Source organism: Schistocerca nitens, chromosome 1 (genome assembly GCF_023898315.1).
Source record: "Schistocerca nitens isolate TAMUIC-IGC-003100 chromosome 1, iqSchNite1.1, whole genome shotgun sequence".
Taxonomy (NCBI): Eukaryota; Metazoa; Arthropoda; class Insecta; order Orthoptera; family Acrididae; genus Schistocerca; species Schistocerca nitens.
Window position 1 is genome coordinate 1014918817 of NC_064614.1, and position 23299 is coordinate 1014942115.

Sequence of the window (23299 nt, forward strand, 5' to 3'; positions counted from 1 at the left end):
AACAACTAATTCTGAATCTTCTTTCACTGTGCTTACTGGTGATAACAGTTCACCACCTTTCTTCTGAGAGAAACTGACAAGGAGTGAATTGGAAGATTATCGCCTGACACAGAACCACCTCTACTTCTGCCCTCCCAACAGTCGCCTCTTACATATGACCCCATTTATGCAAGGGGAAAACCTTTAATGCTGTACCATTTTAGTTTATGCAGAAGAATTTTATGATCACACAGTCAAAAGCATTACCAATATCACAGAAAATGTAACAGGGTAATTTTTGTTGTTTGGCTCTATGAGAAATGTGTTTGTGAAATCATACATTGCATTCTCAGGAAAGAAGCCTTTACAAAAACCAGACTGACCTGTTATTAAAAAATTTGGTTCAGTATTCTGCTGTAAGTTGCTTTCTCAAAATTTTTGAGGACATATGAAGGCGTGAGATCAGTCTGTAATTAGAAAACTGTTGCTTATCTCCACATCTGTATGTTGTTGTTATTACTGTGTACTTCAGTCTTTTATAAAATACTCTTTGACTCAAGGGTGGTGTTACCAAGTAAGGCAAGATTTTGGTACTTTAGTTGAGATATTATTGCAGTACTATTTTTAGTGATGTAATGATTCTTGTGACCTCTGTAACATATGAATTGGCAAAACTGGTGTACAGTGATTAGTATGCATTATCTCTGGAAGTAAGTTTATTGCCTGTGCTTTTGATGTCTGTCAGCTACTGCTCACAAGAATTTAAGTAACCAATTATTTTAATTTTGCATCATCTGTCTCACTGTTACAGCCATTTAGGAGTTTGTTATCATTTGTCTTGCAGAGTTTATTGGGGTAATGTCTAATAATGTTCAAACTGTCCTCATGTTATTATTGAAATTTTGAATTGTACATAGTGCATAGGTTTTGCCTTTTTAATGACACACTGAAGAATATTGCAATACTGCTCATAGTGCACTGAAAGTCTTGATTAGATGTAATCATATACTATCAGGTTCTTTTTCTCTGTTATAAGCATTAGCTGCCATTTATCTACATTTAAAGAGAGTTGGCATTCATTGCACCAAGTGGAAACTTTGTCCAAGTCTTTCTGCAGTTCCCTACAATTGTCTAGCAACAATACTTTCCTAAACACAACAGCATAGTCTGTGAACAATCTTATAGTATTACTGATCTATTGTGATAATTTTCTATGTGTTTTGAGAATGTTAGAGGTCCTAATATGCTTTCTTGGGACACATCCAATGTTACTTTCATTTCTGTGGAACATTCACTGTTGAAAATAATGTGCTGGGTCCTATTAGTCACATATTCATGAAGCCAATGACGTATTTTTGAAGGTACTCCATATTATTATATCTTGATTATTAGGTGACAGTGTGATATGGTATCAAATGTATTCCAGAAATCTAGGAAGACAGAATCTGCCTGTTCACTTGGTAAAGGAACACCCTCCTCTAGCATTACTTTGCCTCAACAGGAGTAGTCGATACCAAAAATAATTTTGAGTTTTTGAACAGGTTAATATTATCTCAATTGTTTTTCTAAACAACTGCATGTGTTTTTGTACACAATGTATTTTGTTTCAGGCTAAAATGTATAAAAAGAAATTACTTTATTTTCGTTGTTACAATTGATATGTGCTAGCTTTGAATGTACAGTTAAAATTACTTTTTTTTTTAGAAACATTTTAAATTACGAAATATTCAGCACACTTAAAATTTCTATTATTAATCACACAATCTGACACCAATCATTAAATTTATTTCTGGATTCACTTATCAAATAATGGTATAGAAATTAATAAAAAGTCATTTGTCAAGAAAATTTGTAAACTCTTTGGGATATTGTTAGTACCACAGAGTGGATTAGTAGAGGGCATGTCTCTGACGTGATTGGACATGTTTTTAATTTTGGCAACAACAATATAATTTTTAGTTTTGTTGAAGTGGAAATTATAAAGAGAGCATGATATAGAAAATTATGAGAGAATAAATTAATATAAAAACAGAAATTACAGCTCAGGCAATACTTGAGCATTATTTACAGCATTTGGAACCATGAGAACCTATAACTTAAAAAATTTCAGATTCAAGAATCTGCCCCTAGACATGAAGAACTGGAGCCAACTATGAGAAAAGAAGATAAGTGAAAAGTTAATTGTAAATCTTACTCCTTTTTAAGCTTATTAAAAAGTTAACTATAAAAAAGGAAACAATCAACAAATGATGTGTCAGAGGGGAGATTACAACTTGCACGTGTTCTTTGCAAAATGACATACAAAAATAAAGCAAACTGTGTTTCACACAAATAGCTTTTCCTAAATATGTGCTGATTCTTTGACAGAAACTTGTTTACCTCTAGGAAGTTTTTAATGTTTGGGCTTAGAATATTTTCTCGAATCCTGCAACAATTGGACATCAGTGGTACTGGTTTGTAATTACATGAATCTGACTTTTTAGCTTTTTTGTAAATAGAGCTTACTTGCACTCTTTTCCAGTTACCTGGAGCTATTCACTGCAGTAGATTTCGTCAGTAAATATGAGCTAATTCTGTGACATATTCCATGTAAAATGCAACAAGGATCCTTTCAGGACCTGGTACTTTGTACATTTTAACTAACCTTGACTGTTTTTCATTACCAGTGCTGCTAATATCAATATCTCTGTTTGTGAGTGTGTCCAATGGTTAAACATTCATATGGTAGTATCATCATGTGTGAACATGTTTTTAGATGTGGAATTTAATTTTTCTACTTTCTGTATGCTGTCTCTATATTTTAATACTATTTCTGAATTCATACCGATTCATTCCCATACACATACTTCTCTATACTCCATGGGTCAGGCCATGCCAACTTCAGTATGGTAATATCCAGGTACCCTATTCAAGTGCAGATGTTCATTGGGTGGCAGAGGCATAACTACAGTCATGTGCGCCTGGGACAAGAACCCAAAGTGTGGCTTCCTCTACTGACTGTCAATGTCAAAATGGAATTCTTCTGTGTGATTCAGCTGCAATCTTTTGCATTAGTGTACTGAACTCCAAGTGCTATCCTAATGTTAAGTCATGTTTTCCGAGACATGCTTGGTTTGCTTTAGGCTATACCAACTGCTGCTTATTTTGTTTTACCATCTCTTGTTAAATAAATCCTATCTCATGACAGCAAAGTCTGGAGTAGACAACACAATAAAGCTTCTGGCAGTGAGTAGTGGGCCTCACATATGTATGTTACTGAAAGGCAATAAGTTATGGGAGTGCCTATCACTGCATACTGTGTATGTCTTTGCCACAATGAAAAAAACCTGTTTTATTTTAGAACTATCATTTTGAATAATGCATATGTGTGTAGACAGTTGGCACAACCATGGGCAATACTCACCAAGCACATCCTGCTGTGGAAACCAGTTAGAGGTGAACACATTGGGTGGCACTTCAGGTAGCTTCCCAGTCTCCCACTTCAAGAGAATGCGCTGTGGAAGTTCACCCAGTGCTTCTATAATTGCATGCACTTTGTCTGCAGGCAGTAGGGAGCTTCGCACATTGGTGCCCAGGCTGAAGTACACTACACCTTCTTCTGCACCATCCAGGAATTCACGGACCTCCTGTACAACACACATGCCCCATAGTCTCCAACTACATTTCTGACAGTATATTTACAAAAACTATGTAACTGTATCTTACAGTTACAAAGATTGCCACAAAAGCTGTGGATAAATGTCATAAATAATAAGGATACGTACAAACAGAGGCTTATTTTCCATCCATATTAAGATAATGTTCATTAAATATGACAGGTAAAAATTTGGAAATCTCATATTAACAAACTGGATTGCTAGCAGCTGTAGGTGATTCATCAGGGCCTTACAGCAACTATACATATTGGAATGGGTGTTTTGAACTGAAAAAGAGACCACTACATGGGTTGCATTAATTCTAGTATCAAAAGAAAGCATGTTGTGATTTTGCACTAATGAATATGACTGATGAAACTTCCTGGCAGATTAAAACTGTGTGCCGGACCGAGACTCAAACTCGGGACCTTTGCCTTTCGCGGGCAAGTGCTCTACCACTGAGCTACCCAAGCACGATTCACGCCCCATTCTCACAGCTTTAATTCCACCAGTACCTCGTCTCCTACATTCCAAACTTCACAGAAGCTCTCCTGCGAACCTTGCAGAACTAGCACTCCTGGAAGAAAGGAGTTGTGCTTGGGTAGCTCAGTGGTAGAGCACTTGCCCGTGAAAGGCAAAGGTCCCGAGTTCGAGTCTCGGTCCAGCACACAGTTTTAATCTGCCAGGAAGTTTCATATCAGCGCACACTCCGCTGTAGAGTGAAAGTTTCATTCTAATATGACTGATGTTTATGAAAATCAGTGTACTCACAAAGATACATATGCTATCAACAAGACTAGGTTGGATAACATGAGAAGCTGTGGAAAAGATTTAAAACTTTTTACAGACAGCTGGCATGCCTTACACTGCTCTGTTGAGATTAAGATGACACTGTGGTTTCAAGACGGCATCCAGCTACAGGAATAAGTGTGAGCTCTGAGACTAGTGAAGACTCATGCATTATGGATGGTGCTTAGTGGAAGAAGGTCAAGGGAAAGAATTCAGTACATTCACATTGTCAAGAAGCAGCAATTGTACTACACAAGTACTGTTCCAGTTCAAGAGTAGCACAATATATATCTAGGTGTGGATTCAATAAAGTCTGACAATGTGTGCTGCCTCCTCTGATACACTAGAAAGACAGACGATCACAGCATCCATCAGCATACACCACTATATACACTGGTCTCTGCAACATCATTTTCTCACTGAAGTAATGCATGCACACTTGAAAGCCACATGTTAGCAGTGTGTTGTCATCCATTAGAGTGTGCCACAAAAGAGCAATATAGTGAACTTTCAATAGAGCCAGCCATGGTTGGGTGCCTATTTGAACCCTGCCACACTATGCTCATACTCAGTTATTGTGTTATTACTGCCTGCACACATTTGCCTCATCTTATTGTGTTCAGTGTATGCTATGACAATTGGCATACTTGCCACAGCCTAACAACACTGTACTTAAAGTTTTGGTCATGTTGTGTGTCCAACTTACAAAACAAGTGATGACAAGTGTGGGATTGTTCTCTGTGCAGTTTTCAGACTCTGGTTGGTCCTCCATTGTGTCTGTGATGTCTGGCAGTGCTGCTAATGAGTTTTTACGCCGGCTGGTTGATCAGCAGGGGGTTCGTATTGTAGCATTACATCATCTCAGTCAACAGAAGAAGGCATTCGCCACAGTGCAACGCAATCAAACCGTGGTATTGCAGATGCTTGCCTCCGTTTTGGCCAGATCAGGTCCTTCTCAATCTACATCACTTGCTGCACTATCCCAGCCATTTCCACCTTACAATGAGTCCGTCAAAGAATGGGAAGCCTACAAAAAACAGTTGCTGCAGCATTTTCATGCATTTGGATTGACTGATGTTACCTTATGCCATGCTTTATTTTTGTCTTGATTATTGCCTTGCATGTATCTACTCCTTTGCCAACTGGACCCCCTGCAGGATCCATCTTGACTCCCTTTTGATAACATGTGTGACCTTCTTTTGAAATACTACTGTAAACGGATCAGATCATTGCCATTGAGTTGAGTTGTATGTGCCACAAGAAACCCGAACACTCCTATAAGACTTGGGCAGCTGAGTTTCACAGTTTAAGCTGTCACTGTCATTTTGTCATTGATGTACAGAAGGAGTTGTATGTCAACAAAACAGTTCTTGATGCAATCATTTGGTTGACACACAATCACGAGGTTCATGAGAGGGCCCTTCAATATGAAAACCCCTCCCCCTCCGACATTCTGACTATAGCACAATAATTTGAGGTTTTGAGGGCTGATCCACTTCCCCCTGCTGTTTGTTGGATGGTTCACAGGGGGACAATATGGTGGCAGTGGTCTGTGCATGAGCAAAAATTGATGATGGGTGGCCCAACTCCCTGGAGCAGCAGCAAAATTTCAGTGGCCTATTGCAGATGCTCACATGGATGTCAACTGTGTATTAATAATCTCCACTGTGCCCAGTAAGCTTTATATGGATGTCAAGGTTTATCAAAAGGTTTTGCACATGCAAGTCAACACTGGCGCTACTGTGTCATTACTCGAGGTACATGGACTTGGGTTCTTCCCTTCTAGCACCACTGTCATGTAAATTAATCACCTGCAATAAACAATGCTTTCCACCATTAGGTAGTTTCTTGGCCCCAGGCACATAAAAATCTGTGGTTCTTCCACCAACTTTTCTGGCGGTGAACAATGGATGCACCGAAAATTTGTTTGGTTTGGACATCTTTAACCTTTTCAGGTTTCCTATTTCTGATGAAGTTAATCTCATGTCTAATCAAGTTCATTACACACAAATTGACTCTTTAAGCTCTGAATTATCTGCCCAGTTTTTTATGAGTTTGGGTTGTACCAATAATTTCAAAGGCCACATCATCATGAAACATTCGGTCAGACCCCATTTCTTTCAGGCTCACCCAGTGCCAATGATGCTCAGTGACCAAGTCGAGGTGGAGCTTGACCACCTCATGGCCCCCTGGATCACCCAAACAATTACATCTAGTGAATGGGCTACCCCCCTTAGTCATTGTCAAGAAGTCATTGGGATGGTTATACCATTGTGGCAATTTCAAAGTTTCTGTCAATACTCAGTCTATCATTGATACATGTCCCTTGCCACACCATGACAAACTCTTTGCTAAGCTTGTTGGTGGTCAGTATTTTTCCAATATCAACCTCTCTGATGCATATTTTCATCTTCCCATTGATGCTGACTCTCAACAGCTCTTGGTTGAAATACCCCTTTTGGCTAGAATCAGTATTTTTGGTTACCATTTGGCATGACCAGTGCCCCAGTGAGTTTCAATGGTTTCTCAAACAACTCACGAGGTCTGTGCCTGGCTGCGCCAACTATCTTGATGATATTGTAGTCTCTGGTTCCTCCACTGCTGAACATCTCAACAACTTATGAATGCTCCTTTCGGTGTTACAGGCCACGTGATTAAAATGCAATTTCGAAAAGGGCTGCTTCTTTCAGCCTTCTATTGTTTACCTTGGGTTTGAGATCTCTAGTGCTGGTATCAAGCTCCTTTGTCAGAATGCCATTGTGCCTCTTCCACATCCTGATTTAAGGTAAGATTGCTTATTATCATCAGTTTTTTTCCAGAGGTGGCATCAGTTGCACAACAGTTACATGCCTTGCTGCATAAAGGCATGTCTTTGCACAGGTTGCTGGCATGTGAAATGGTATTTTCCAAACTGAAGTCCATGTTACAATCTGTACCTTGCCTCATAACCTTCCAACCAGATCAACATTTAGTGTTGGCAACAGATACATCCCAGCATGGGATGGGGATGGTGTTAGTTCATAAATATTCTGATGGATCTGAGCGGCCTATTGCATACACCTCAAAGACACTTAAATTGGCTCCGAATAGATGTTCAAAAATAGACAAAGAAGCCCTCGCCATTGTTTATGCCTTAAAGAAGTTTCAAGTTTTCCTGTATTGTGTAAAATTCCACCTCACCATGGACCATGAGCCATCAGTTTCACTGTTTAACCCCTCAGCGTCATTACTAGACAAGGCAGTGCATCACTTTCAAAGCTAGGCACAGTTTCTCTCGCGGCACAACTACGAGATTCACTTCCACCCCATGGCTAAACATGCAACTGCTGATGCATTCTCCCATCTTCCAGATGGTCTGGACCAGTTTTTGATTGGGGGGAGCTAATCTGTTTCCATGTTGATGAATGTGCTCAACAAACTGTCAATGATCTTCCAATCACTATGCTTGGGTTATGCAGGCTAGTACTACCAATCTGATTTTATGGGAAGTAATTGTAGTGGTTGCCTTTGCTCTCCATTCAAAGATCCTGCAATTGCTGCACACAGATAAGTGGGGGTTGTCATGTAGTGAGGCGTTAGCCTGACATCACATTTTTTGGTGTGGTTTGGATGGTGACATCACTCATTTATTTATGGTATGTTATCAATGCTCATCACAGCAAGCTGTCCCACAGGCAACATGGTCTCTGTGGCCACAACCATCTCCACATTTATTTTGCAGGCCTTTTCCTTAATGCATACTGGCTAATAGTAATTGATGCATTCTCTCAGTTCCCATATGATGGTCATCGTCCATCAACTTCAGCCTCTGTCACCATGGGAGCCCTGTCAATATTTTTTTTTTCCATTGAAGGACTTCTGGCAATGTTGGTGTCTGATAAAAGCCTTCAGTTTGTGTCACAGCAGTTTGACTCCTACTGCAATGCCCACAGTATTTGCCACATTTTCGCCGCACCCTTCCACCCTCAGTCCAATGGTGAGACTGAAAGATTAGTTAGAACATTCAAAATGCAAATTAAAAAGTATGTGACTTAGTCCCCATCCAACATTGCCTTGGATGAGTTTCCGTCTTCCTATTGGTTCATGCTGTTTAGCAACACCAGACCTGCTGAACTGCTCCACGGGCGTCAACCACAGACACTCCTGCATCTCTTGTGGTCCAGCCAGTGACGCCAACCCTTGCAGCCATCATCCCACTTCTGGATGATGCATGTGAGTTTGGTCATTGACCAAAATGGATTCCCGCTTTGAGGCCAAGGCTGCCATCTCTGTGACATCCATATGTAAGAGGGCCTCTATGCATTTCATTACAACCAGTTGGTGCCTGAGTGTGGGTTATTGTGCGGTTTGGCCCCAGTGGACCCTCTTAGGGAACGTCTCACACCAGCCGAGTGTAACCCCTATGTTTTTGTGGTAGAGTAATGGTGGTGTAAGCGTTCATGGAGAACTTGTTTGCGCAGCAATCGCCAACATAATGTAGCTGAAGCGGAATAAGGGGAACCAGCCCACATTCGCCGAGGCAGATGGAAAACCTCCTAAAAACTGTCCACAGACTGGCCATCTCACTGGACCACAACGCAAGTCTGCCGGGTGGATTCGTGCTGGGGACCAGGTGCTCCTTCCCAATTTGGAAAGCTGTGCGTTAGACAGCATGGCTAACCGGGTGGGCTTCCCTTCTGGGTGTGTCACTATTGTTTCAAGCAATGTATATTAATAAGGGCTGCTTCTGCATGGTTCATGGTTTAATTGATAATTTATGTTGTTTTTGCGGCAGCTATTTATGTTTGTACTGTTGACATTTCAAATTGCAGTCTGATGTGTATGAAGCTATAGGACTGGCATAGATATTATTCAATAAATGGACATTTGTTGGGTCAGTACCTTAATTCCCAAGGACCATCAATTCAGATTTTTTTGAAATTGTTTCATAATCTCTTAATCATTTTCAAAGTACCACAAAAATCAATAATTGTCTCTCATTGTAACATTCTATAACTTTGCTCAGAATGTGCAAATGATGTGTTAAGTTATATCCTTTTGTGAAGCCAGCTCATTCTTTTGTGTGGTTGAAAGCCAAATTTTCTTTTTTGTGGTTGGTGATAACTGTATTGAATACCTTGTATAATATGTAGAGAAGGTTGACTGGTCTGAATTTTCTTATAGCATGTCTTTCAAAGTTTCTTGTGAAGCAGAACAGTTGCTACAGTTTTCCAGTTTTGAGGAATTGTCTTCTTTCACATACATTCTGTAAATACACTCCTGGAAATTGAAATAAGAACACATGAATTCATTGTCCCAGGAAGGGGAAACTTTATTGACACATTCCTGGGGTCAGATACATCACATGATCACACTGACAGAACCACAGGCACATAGACACAGGCAACAGAGCATGCACAATGTTGGCACTAGTACAGTGTATATCCACCTTTCGCAGCAATGCAGGCTGCTATTCTCCCATGGAGACGATCGTAGAGATGCTGGATGTAGTCCTGTGGAACGGCTTGCCATGCCATTTCCACCTGGCGCCTCAGTTGGACCAGCATTCGTGCTGGACGTGCAGACCGCATGAGACGACGCTTCATCCAGTCCCAAACATGCTCAATGGGGGACAGATCTGGAGATCTTGCTGGCCAGGGTAGTTGACTTACACCTTCTAGAGTACGTTGGGTAGCACGGGATACATGCGGACGTGCATTGTCCTGTTGGAACAGCAAGTTCCCTTACCGGTCTAGGAATGGTAGAACGATGGGTTCGATGACGGTTTGGATGTACCTTGCACTGTTCAGTGTCCCCTCGACGATCACCAGTGGTGTACGGCCAGTGTAGGAGATCGCTCCCCACACCATGATGCCGGGTGATGGCCCTGTGTGCCTCGGTCGTATGCAGTCCTGATTGTGGCGCTCACCTGCACGGCGCCAAACACGCATACGACCATCATTGGCACCAAGGCAGAAGCGACTCTCATCGCTGAAGACGACACGTCTCCATTCGTCCCTCCATTCATGCCTGTCGCGACACCACTGGAGGCGGGCTGCACGATGTTGGGGCGTGAGCGGAAGACGGCCTAATGGTGTGCGGGACCGTAGCCCAGCTTCATGGAGACGGTTGCGAATGGTCCTCGCTGATACCCCAGGAGCAACAGTGTCCCTAATTTGCTGGGAAGTGGCGGTGCGGTCCCCTACGGCACTGCGTAGGATCCTACGGTCTTGGCGTGCATCCGTGCGTCACTGCAGTCCGGTCCCAGGTTGACGGGCACGTGCACCTTCCGCCGACCACTGGCGACAACATCGATGTACTGTGGAGACCTCACGCCCCACGTGTTGAGCAATTCGGCGGTACGTCCACCCGGCCTCCCGCATGCCCACTATACGCCCTCGCTCAAAGTCCGTCAACTGCACATACGGTTCACGTCCACGCTGTCGCGGCATGCTACCAGTGTTAAAGACTGCGATGGAGCTCCGTATGCCACGGCAAACTGGCTGACACTGACGGCAGCGGTGCACAAATGCTGCGCAGCTAGCGCCATTCGACGGCCAACACCGCGGTTCCTGGTGTGTCCGCTGTGCCGTGCGTGTGATCATTGCTTGTACAGCCCTCTCGCAGTGTCCAGAGCAAGTATGGTGGGTCTGACACACCGGTGTCAATGTGTTCTTTTTTCCATTTCCAGGAGTGTAATTTTAAAAGCTACTTTTGTTTTATTTCTCCTCCACTTTTAATCATTTTTATTGAAACACCATCTCCAGATGCCTTTTCTTGCTTCATATATTGAATACCTTTATTAACCTCATGTTGCATTACACACAAATTTCATCATTTTCATTACTAATTATCTAAATTTTTGATTCAGCTCTTGAAATATGGGAACAATTAAAGAAATTTGGGACTGCTTGTACAATTTTCTCTCTGTGTTAGTTACTGTGTCATCTATTATTTTGACTGATGAATTAATTGCATGTTGCCTGTTCAACATAATCTTCTGTTTAATATTCTTCAAACTCTTATTGTTTCAACTATTTGCTAATCACATTTTCACTATTCATTCTGATACCTCTCAAAGATATTTTTGGAAAGTATTTATTTCATCAAATTTCTATTATCACCTGTTTTATCTCTTATGTTTAATAGCTGCCTTTTTCAACAGGACATATCACCTCCTTCATACCTGTGACATCTTTTGCCTTTTTACTAAGTATCTTTATTAAACAATTGATCATTTCATCCATGTATGATCTTCATTTTCTAAGATATTGAACTTGTTGTTTAATTTAATTGGGTATATCGCCTGTCTGTGAGTAAATTCTCATAATCTACATTTGAGTTCTCTTACATGATGAGTCTGTATCTTCCTAGCTCAGTATCAGTTTTTATTTTTCATTTTATGAGTTTAAACTATGTAAAACTTTGAAAGAATCATTAGAGTAGAAAGGAATTTGCACAGCATGCAGAAAGCTGGATTCTCAGTGTGACTAGAGTTTGATGGGGATAGATTCCCAGTATGCAAAAAGGAGGAACTTTCATACGGCAGATCACTGTCACTATACTTGTCTTCAAGACACGGCTTCTCCCATAAGGTAACAAAGTATCAGAGACTTATTATGAGGATGTTCTGTCTGTTCTTCTGATTCTGTGATGTTTCCAACCTTGTCTTTTCTGAGATTTTCCTTTGTTTTGAGTAGTCATCATTCTATGTTATAATGGAAATATGGTAGGAGCAATAAATTGCAATTTGTTTGTTGTTTCGGTTAGGGGAGAACATCACACTATCTCAGACTCCTATAACTTCAGCATATGCATTACATGATGGTATCACATAGAATCTAAACCCTAATACCAATCACATGACCAAGATCATCAACAAGAACATTTCAGACTGAGAGTACGTTTATTAAGCAGAAATAGCAGTACAGACAGAGCTTAACTATCTACCCCAATGGAGAGTACTCCTACATACCCTCCTTGCCAAAAAGTGACCAGCTGTTTCAGAGTGGACTACAGCTTCCTGGAGCAGGAGCTAGTTAGAAATCCTTCATATGGCAGTGTTGGCAGATTTCAATTTCTGGTCATTTTGTCACATCCTCATTTTGGCTGCAATGTTCAAATGGAGTTATTTCTGTTGACTCATTCTGATCATCAAACAGATCTCAGCATTTCTTGTATTGGAAGCTTCTATCATTGATGTGCACCTCAGGACTATGATTGGGCAATCACATGACCAAGATCATCAACAAGAACATTTCAGACTGAGAGTACGTTTATTAAGCAGAAATAGAAGTACAGACAGAGCTTAACTATCTACCCCAATGGAGAGTACTCCTACATACCCTCCTTGCCAAAAAGTGACCAGCTGTTTCAGAGTGGACTACAGCTTCCTGGAGCAGGAGCTAGTTAGAAATCCTTCATATGGCAGTGTTGGCAGATTTCCATTTCTGGTCATTTTGTCACATCCTCATTTTGGCTGCAATGTTCAAATGGAGTTATTTCTGTTGACTCATTCTGATCATCAAACAGATCTCAGCATTTCTTGTATTGGAAACTTCTATCATTGATGTGCACCTCAGGACTATGATTGGGCATCATGCCAAGGAAATGTATGATATCTCAGCAATTTTACCTCCTACATCTACATCTGCATCTATACTCCGTAAACCAATATGAGGTGCATGGCAGAGGGTAAGTCCCACTGTACCGATTATTAGGATTTCTTCCTGTTCCATTCACATATGGAGCGCAAGAAGAATGATGGTCTGAATGCCTCTGTGCATGCAGTAATTATTCTGATCTTATCCTCACAATCCCTATGCGAGTGATATGTGTGAGTGATATGTAAGGGGTTGTAGTATATCCCTAGAGTAATCATGACTGAACCTGTGTGATCATTCCATTTCATATCCCTACAAAGTGTTACACACGGGTATTTGTATGAGTTGGCTGACTCCAACAGTGACTCATTGATATTACAGTCATAGGATTGCATTTTGTGAAGCGCAAAGTTTTACATTTTTGAACTTTTAGAGCAATTTGCCAATCTCTGCACCAAGTTGAAATCTTATCAAGATCTGGCTGATTATATATGCAGCTTCTCTCAGATAGTACTTCATTATAGATAACTGCATCACCAGCAAAAAGCCTGATTTTACTATTAATATTGTTGGCAAGGTCATGAATATATGACACAAACAACAAAGGTCCCAACACACTTCCCTTGGGCACACCCAAAGTTCCTTCTAGATCTGATGATGACTCTCCATCCAGGATAACATTCTGTGTCCTCCTTACCAAAAAGTCTTCAATTCAGTCACAAATTTCAATTGTTACCCCATATAATCATACTTTTGACAATAAGCATCAGTGCAGGAATGAGTCTAGTGCTTTTGGAAAGCAAGAAACAGTGCATCTACCATTAAAACACCCCATGGGGCCATTTTTCTGGGGGTGGTAGGCAATTTTCATGATACTAAGTGTCAAATGAATTGGTTTCACACTATCGGAGATCATTACACATGATGTTCCATATACAAAATTATGCCTTTGATGAGAAGCATTAGCAGTCAGTACAGCCTTGGTGACAGCATAGTGGATCAGTTACTTAGTGTGAAATACTATCAGTTTATTTCCATTTATTTGACTTGGTAAACCTACCTGAGAAGTCAGCTCCAATCTGGTAAAATCAAGGACATGGAAGAGGAATTGGTACCAGATGTTTTGGAGGTAGCTGATGCATATGCTTCTGTCACTGTCTTTCCTGACAGTGACTTACATTATGTCTGGCAGATAAGATGAGACCTGGTCAATGATACCTGTTTTTATTCTATGAAGAGTCCTTGGAAATCCCAGATTACCTGATTTCAGAGTGTCATAAAAATAGTTCAGTACGGATGGATGCAAATTAGCTGTGATTCTGAGTGACAATTTCCATCCCATTGAGTCATAATTCCTTTTATACAATGTTCCAGTATTAACCTGAATTCTCCTTTGGCAACTTCTTCCTTCTCTAGAGACCCTATTGTCTTCAGTAGTGGCAGTCATTGTATTTGTTTAACTGCAGCATTCTTAGTGCTGCAGTGACTGGGATATAATCAGTGCTATAATGTTCATCAAACAGATTCCACTAAAGGCAGCCAACATCATTGTACTTGTGTCTATTTTCATATATTACTGTCGTGTTGTATTCTTCAAGCTTCAGTGTACATCTTACCAATTACCCAGATGGATCCCTCATGCTTATAAGCCAGCATAAAAAATGGTGCTTAGTCATGACAATGAATATTCTGGTGTATACACTCGCACACACACACATATCCATCCATATGTGTGGATGGATATGTGTGTGTGTGCGAGTGTATACCCGTCCTTTCTTCCCCCTAAGGTAAGTCTTTCCGCTCCCGGGATTGGAATGACTCCTTACCCTCTCCCTTAAAACCCACATCCTTTCGTCTTTCCCTCTCCTTCCCTCTTTCCTGATGAGGCAACAGTTTGTTGCGAAAGCTTGAATTTTGTGTGTATGTTTGTGTTTGTTTGTGTGTCTATCGACGTGCCAGCACTTTCGTGTGGTAAGTCACATCATCCTTGTTTTTTTTATTATTTTTATATATATATATATGGCTGATTGAATTAAGTTGCAATTCATTAATTATAATTTTACATTATGTTACACAAATCACATTGCTATAGATTATATGGATGGGAGTATCTAAGATGTGGAAAGGAGTCAGTGAAGTACATTTTATTTAACTACAATGAAATGACTTAGAGTTATGAAATATTATGACAATGGTAACATGAATCATGTAATAATGAAGTACATTCATTCCAAGTGTTACTGTGAAAGTACTCTTCAGTCCAACAGACAGAGTTGTCCAATACCAATTTCCTCAACTCACTCTTCAACTGCTTTACGTTACGCATAAGACAATATGCTCTGGCAGTAGGTCAATACATGTATACACTCAGGCAACTGCTTTCTAATGTTAAATCCTACAAGTCTTATGGAGATGGTTTTTGTGAAAGTATTAGTGTGTTCAATGCTATTATATATATGAATATTAATAATCTTTGGAAGTTGTCTCTCATAGGGCATCATAGTTTTGTCCTTTGGCTGTTTGTGATAGCTGTCTCTAATGTAAAGGATGTTTTTGTTATTTACTGATGGCATTGTGGTATTGTGATACTTTTGTGGTTTTCCAAATAAATGTTTCATTTCAAAATGGTATTTGGTGTTTTGTCAACATGGTAGCAGATATGTATGGTTGATAAAGTATTCACAAAATGCAACAGTTGTAGCTGATTTCCATGATAACTTGACGTTGTAGCAGCGTTAAAGATAAGACAATGGCTAAAGAAAGACAGCAAATTGAGAAACTCACTGGCAAAGAAAATTGGAGGACTTAAGCCAGAAGAAGATGGGCCAAATTACAAATCCTATCTTGCTAAATGGAGCAATGCTAATGCAAAGGCAAGGAATGTCTAATACTACCACTTGACACCAAGTCTTTCCTTTTTCTTGGAGAATGCAAGACTGCTAAAGAGATTTGTGTGCTACATAAAATTTATGATGTTCAGTCAGTTGAAAACATTGATATGCCTCAAACAAATTTCATAATATTGTGTGGCAAGCATGTGGTGATATATAAGGCCATTTAGCCACATTTGACAAATATAAACTCAACTTTCATTGTTAGACTAGCTGATTGACAATGGTGACATCTGTGCACGATTTTTGCAAACTTCGCCCAAAGAGTTCAACCATCTATATTATGTCGCATGATTTACCTGCTGAAGGGAAGACATGGAATAAGTTACAAAAATGTTGTTTAAATTAGGAACTGAGGAATAACAGACTGTGATGACAAAAGTGTTGCTATGGCAATTATGTCGATAATGAAGATTAACAAACAGCAATCAAGACACAAACAATCCTAGTCTGAAGGTGATACATTATAAAAGAAATGGAGATAGAAGATGCTTTTCAAGTGGTAGTGTAAGAAAGGTTTGGTTTGTTTCAAGGGTAAGAAAAAAGGCCATTGGTCAAATGCATGTATTACCGTAGACAAAAGAGAAGACTTGTGCTTTGTTGTCAAAAAATGTAACATCAGCAGAACATTCAGAAAGTTGTAGTTGCACAGATAGGCCTACCTCAAAAATTGAGAAAAAAGTTTTCATGATGGGATGCAACTATTTTTCGGTCGCAGGTTCGAATCCTGCCTCAGGCATGGATGTGTGTGTTGTCCTTAGGTTAGTTAGGTCTAAGTAGTTCTAAGTTCTAGGGGACTGATGACCTTAGAAGTTAAGTCCCTAGTGCTCAGGGCCATTTGAACCATTTTGTGATGAATGGTACATTGAAAGCTGGCAGATATATAGGGTTGGAAAATGTTGTATTTCAATTACTCCTAACTAGGGCTGTGTCATTTACTCTAAGAGGGCCAGTAAGGCTCTAGAAAATGTCAGATAGATGAAAGTTTCATTATGTCTGTGGGTTGCTTTGATAGGTGTTTGTCGAAAAATCTGTGCTGAGGCCAAATTTGTGAATGAAGAGGTGTTACTGCTTGGAGCAAATGGTGTCTTGGCTTGATAACACAGAATTAAAAGTATGATGTATTTAGTGCAGATATAGTTAGATCATTTCTCTAACTCATATCTGACAAGTCTTACACTATACAAACTGAATCTTTCCATGATGCCCACATCTCGTGGTCGTGCAGTAGCGTTCTCGCTTCCCACGCCCGGGTTCCCGGGTTCGATTCCCGGCGGGGTCAGGGATTTTCTCTGCCTCGTGATGGCTGGGTGTTGTGTGCTGTCCTTAGGTTCGTTAGGTTTAAGTAGTTCTGAGTTCTAGGGGACTGATGACCATAGATGTTAAGTCCCATAGTGCTCAGAGCCATTTTTTTCCATGATTGGTAGCTCAACAAGGACAGTTGATATGAGAGAGAAACTGAAGTTGCTTGTCATTGTTTGACTCAATAGCATGCAAAATAGCAAGATGAGTACAGTAATAAAAATGGTTCTGGTGAGATTAATGTATTAATGGATCTTGGGTCATATGAAACGACTGATACCATATTGAAAACATAAAAACCAAAAATCCACTACTACATAGCTATGTAAAAAAGTTTAAATGCCAGCTTTTATAAACACTTAATGTAATTACAATGATGATTATGGACTTCTCAGAGAAGATAATTTATATTTTATTTATTAAACATATGTACCACAGAGAATTTTGCGTAAATAGACTGATACATGATAGTAATTTCTTTGCTATATGTTGTCAGAGGTAAATTTTTGTTTTCTTGTTCAGTGATTTGGTTGTATGAGTTTTCAGTGTGAAGATGGCCAATGAATTTGTTGTGTGTTTTATTGATTTGTATTGCAAAGCGAAATGACTGAAAATATACATGTTATTTACCAAAAAGTCCACTAGTGTTTACATGATTTCATTGAAGCAACCCAATCATCCTCTAAACGATCATAAAAAGTTAAGCCAAAGAAAGGAAACTGATATTGAGTCATCAACTCACAACAAAGAAGAGCAGCAAAGAAATGAGTATTATTAATGAAACTAGTTATTTAAAGTCAACTATTGCTATCTCTCACCACAGTGTGTCACTATCTCAGCATGGCAGGTGCTGTGAAAATGTGACCAGCTGCCCAAATTAGTAACTTACTTCAAAAATCAATGAATCAGCTTTGGGCAACAAGAGGGTGATGATGACCAGAGTACCAAAAGCTCAGAGATGAGCCTGGATGACAAGAGCATGGCTGAATGCATTTGATCACAAATGATCAAAGAAAACTGCAAGATTGTGCCTCTTGTATTCATCTGCAATTCTTACCTCAAATATGTTTCACTGCAAAACACTGAAGTTTTTAAGACTCCTAGCAGGTGTTGCAGGCTACTAGTGAATGGATGTGCCCAGTTAGCCAAAGAACAATGGAACTTTAGAATACAACACAACAAACAATTCCAATATAAAACAACTTCAGAATAACACAACTAGAAGATTGTTCTGATCTGATATAAGTATGACACAAGACACAGTAACAGTTCTTTTGAAGGTATGAGGCATTTTATCATGTCAAAATTAATTTTGAACAGTTTTATGTCATTATGTAAATAATGTGGTCATTTCAATCTATTATGAAAGCAGCAAAATGTTATGAAGCAGACAGGGAGATGGCAGAGCCATCTTCCTGTGTAGTTGGTGGCTGTGACATAGCCAACAGCTGAGGATATCACATCCCATCTTCTCCAAGAGAGAATGTCACAGCTATCATGGGAGAGAAGCACCTCCTGAAGAAAGAAGGCATCCCAGAGTGAGATGACAGATCAAGTAATCATGCCAGCAGTGGTGGAAGTTTGGATCTAGAAATGCTGTTCCTCTATTGAGAAAGGACAACTGGGCCACCCAAGGCAGCATGATCTGGTGCAGTCATACTTGCAGCAAAACTTCCAACACCAGAGAACATAATTTTCAAGGAAGTCCAGCTGGAGTGGAAGGCCCTGGAGGTTGCAGAAGACAACCACAACCAGATATATCTGGGGTAGTGACAAGGCTAAGATAGTGCAGGGTGATGTCCTGCAGAAGCACGATGTGTACTTTGAAGTCACCAGTCCAAGAAGAAAGTGAGAGCATGGGTTAGTGTGGCTCACACTCAGAAAAAGAGAGCTACTCAGAAGAAGAGAGCTTAAGAGAGGAAGGAGGGCACCGAAGATGTTGGCTGAGCATTGCTGACAGGCAGAAAGGAAGGTTTAGCCAAGGGGGACCTATCTACAGTGGCCAAGCTGTGCTACACTGATCTGATGGCAAGAAATAACTAACTTGTAATTCACACAAAGCACTGTGCCATACAGAAAAATGCAGTAATAAAGAATTTGAAAGCAAAGGATATGATATGACTATGGCAACAAATAACCAGTTAGTGATAACAACTACTATTCAATTTCCATAGAGCATAAGAAAGTCTAACACACAGTGTCAAGTAAGCCCCTGGAAACAACAACAACAACTGTTTGATTTTGGGACAGGGATGAACTGAAGTCACCACACAGAGAGCACACGAACAAAGCATGGGGAGGGAGAGAGGCTACATTGATTGAGCACAAACTGAGTGGGGACAGAATCCTAGAACCAAAAATTCTCATTGCCCATTGATGAGACTAAAATGCTGCTGTAAAGCCTTGTCACCAACTTGCTTTGCACCCAGCAAATGAAGCTCTGTTTGAGGGACTACTTGTGCAGTCATCATTAAGCCCAGAGAACCATGAACAGTGAAGTCCCATTGTCAACTGCATGGAGGGCAACCAAATGGTGTCCTATAAATCTGTCTAGTGAAAGAATACTGGGGAAACATGGCAGTGTCGTGTAAATTGTGGAGGTGAGCTAGTGCTGACAATAGCTGTGCCACATATGGTGAACATGGCACCATCTGGTACCATCATGGCTGTTGGCAGTGTGATCTCCTGCAGTAGTATTTCTGGTGTACTGGAAAGATGACAGACTGTGGTACACCATTGTGTGGTTGGTGGCTAGGCCATAGGTGACAGTCAAGATACAGTAGAAATTGTTTTCCCTGCTTCAAATACAACCAATGAACTTCAACCCATGGATTACAGGATTATAAAAGTGACAAAAGAGTCTTACTGCAAGTTTCCTTTTCAGTGGTACATGCGGAACAAAACATTAATTTGCCAGAATCTATGAATCCATTGAATCTCAGATGTAGCAAGTTTTATTTCAGCTGTGTGGAATTCTGTATAATCTCAAGTTATTGAAAACTGTATCCGTAAGACTAAAACTTATGAGGTGAGTTTACAAGCCTCCTGAAATTTCTGGGGAAATATTTTCGTAGCATATATGACAGACTTGACAATTTTTTTGTCATCAACATGAAGAGGGGCATGTGCCAATGTTAATGGTTCTGATGATGGAGGCAGGCTCACAGGCAGTCTATGAAGAATCTGGTGATGTCCACTATCAAGACTTTGTTTCAGTCAGTAATAACATACATTTCAGATGTTGGATGTAGATGAGATACTAGAAAATGTTACAGAAGATACCAGCGTTAAAAATGAAGTAGAGATGGAATGCTAATCAGAGTTTATTCTTCAGAACATCAGGTCTTGGGCACAATTAACATGATTCACAGCTACATCTTTGCATGAAATGTTGAATCACCTGCTGATATTAGCCATAGCCTTAATCACATAGAAACTCTGTGCTTATACACCAGTACAGCCTGAAGCAACACACATTTCATAAGTTTTTTTAAAATGTGTAAAGTTGCTCACTGGTGCAAGCATGGTAGCTCAGTATGTTCGGGCAGGGAAATGGGCACCCAATGTGATAAAAACCTGAGTGAAGAGCTCATCAATAGAATTTGAGAGATATCATGTGACAACCACAGAGAACCACTGACAACATAATGATGAAGAAACAAATTGATAGAAACAAATAGAATAAGCATGCCAGACTACAGATCTGAATGTCTTGGGGTCAACCTCCAGTCAGCCCTAGGAATTTTATCCGTCCCATATCAACTCTTTCACCTCTGTCAATGTTAACGTGTAGTCAGGAATCCATGTTAAACTGTAGGTCTCCCTGTAACTGACTGGAGTCAGTTAAAAGGTCAGAGGAAGCTGATGTCATCTCACATCCATCAGGACCATGCCTAGTAAAGTACTCTGATGTTCAAACCATCCTTTGCCTTGATGACAGATGTGCTTCTTTTGTTCATATGATCTCAAAAACCAGTTTGTATTTTATTCCTGAATTAATTAAATTTTGATTAAAATAGTGCATATATATATTTTTACATTATCTGTTATCTCATTATGTAGCCGCACATTTGTATTACATCTTAGGAATCAACCAATATGGCACTTCCTGCTTAGGATGTTTTCCTGTTTAATTTACAGTTTACCTGTGGGCCGTTGAAGAGTGCCTTAAGAAGATTTCAAAGTGCAGCTGTATTTCAGGTAATTAAACACAGTCACAGGCAATATATTAACACACTAAGCTCTTTGGCTGTGACATTGAATGTAAACAAAATTATGGAGACTGTGCTAAAAGGTGCATGTTAGAGAGGACAGTGGAGAGAAAAGTATGGTGATTACCTTTGGTAGGGGCTTGCGTTCCTTCTGGATGTGTAAGCCTGTGAGTTCTATGATGGTGGGCAGGTACGGCCGTGGGTAGTTGACACTAAAGTGATTATTCACCAGCATCAGACTGTAATTTCGTTCTGTCTCAGCAACAGGAGGTGGCGTGTCACCAAAGTACTTCCTGAGAATTTGCTCCTGTGGTGCCAGCACACGGTCCTCAAACAGATACCCATAGATGACATTTCCCAGGGTGTTGGCCAGACGTTGGATGAAGTTCATACGGTCTGGGAAGTCAGCAGCTAATGAAGGTGAGAAGGAAGGGATGTCAGGATTGCCCATGGCAGCAAACCCACTGGGCAGCATTCCCAGAGACACAAAGCCCACCAGGGGTGGAGAGCCCACGACATGGTAGAGCCCAAAGTATGCCTGGAACATGGATGCCTCCAGCACGAATAGATCAAACTGCTGCCCAGACCTGCAACATATGAAACCTGCTTAGCTTCCTGCAAATAAAACTCATTTGACACATGTGGCAGACATTGAAATGAAAGTTTTCATTCTCACTCAATGAGAAGCCTTGAAGTATTCTCATCAAGATATGAATGGCATCTTAAAGAAAGCTTGCACTTAATCATGGAAGGCATGGTGAAGAGTTCTGCACCCAAAAAATTACATATATTTCATATTGTTAGTTCTAAGTGGTGCCTACAAAACACTTACCTTAGAAACAAACATTTGTGTTTCACATCATAAAACATCCAGAGTAAGAGTTAATTTTGCATTAAGAGGTGCAGTGGAAGGCAGGAAAGAATGAAGATTAGTTCCTTATGCTACTTGAGCATCAAAATCATTGGAAGGAACTTACAGCTGTGGGCTTTGGTTGGGAACCCTCTAGTATTCGCCTGATGTGTTTAAAGGGATCCACAGAAAACACAATCTAAATTCAGCTCCTTTTGAATATGTGTCCCATGTTTTAGGCACTGTGACTTCTCACTTGGTTAAAGTAGTAAAGAGGAAAGTTTCAGGCCAGATGGTTAGAGTATGTACTCATGAGCAATTGAAATAGGGATAACTTCTGTACTTTGGGTACCAGTATTAGTTCCCTCCTTTACTGCTCTAGTAAACGAATGTCATGGGAAGAATGGCTGTTGGTATGCCACTGTTGTAGCTCAATTTTGCCTTCATGAGATATATGTAGGAGAGGCATTGTGTTGGATGATGTTTCTAGGATTTTACACTATCAAAATTTTAACAGTAAACCACAGAGCTTGGGTCACAATCAAAGCTACTGTTATGTCTGAACATTTGTGCCCATTAGAAACAACAGGCTGTGTCATATTTACTAGGAACTGCTCAGTACCATCCCAAAACTCACCTGCTATTCAATATGGTCATATTCTGTTCATTAGGCAAACTGCACAATTGTACTGAACCCCTTCCAGAACCCAAGAAACATGACATCAATTTGGACACCAATATGTAATAACTTGTGGGTGTTGTGAATGCACAGATTTGAGATTCACAAGAACTTTGTTCACAGAATCCTTCTGAACCCTGCAGAAGTCATTTATAGTCGATAACTAACTGACAACCTCAGCTGCCGACAGGTGTTGTTGATATACCTCGATGTGGACAGCTGAAAATGTGTGCCCCGACCGGGACTCGAACCCGGGATCTCCTGCTTACGTGGCAGACGCTCTATCCATCTGAGCCACCGAGGACACAGATGAATAGCGCGACTGCAGGGACTTATCCCTTGCACGCTTCCCATGAGACTCACGTTCCCAACTGTCCACAA

The 23299-nt window shown here is 40.3% G+C and overlaps 1 protein-coding gene and 2 non-coding genes across 4 annotated transcripts in view; 1 reads left to right on the plus strand and 2 right to left on the minus strand.

Annotated features, from left to right (window-relative positions):
• Window positions 1-23299, minus strand: part of LOC126196113 (UDP-glucosyltransferase 2-like) — a 152248-nt gene that overhangs the window by 15098 nt on the left and 113851 nt on the right. For both annotated transcript variants that reach the window (XM_049934542.1, XM_049934543.1), the window contains 2 exons: window positions 21517-21976; window positions 3383-3605 (listed from right to left, as the gene is read on the minus strand). In XM_049934542.1, coding sequence (XP_049790499.1) covers window positions 3383-3605; window positions 21517-21976 — 683 coding nt within the window. The remainder of the gene's footprint in view (window positions 1-3382; window positions 3606-21516; window positions 21977-23299) is intronic.
• Trnas-uga (transfer RNA serine (anticodon UGA)) lies at window positions 4209-4282 on the plus strand. The gene has a single exon. It is a non-coding gene; the product is annotated as a tRNA-Ser (tRNA).
• On the minus strand, window positions 23149-23222 carry Trnat-cgu (transfer RNA threonine (anticodon CGU)). Its single transcript has one exon. It is a non-coding gene; the product is annotated as a tRNA-Thr (tRNA).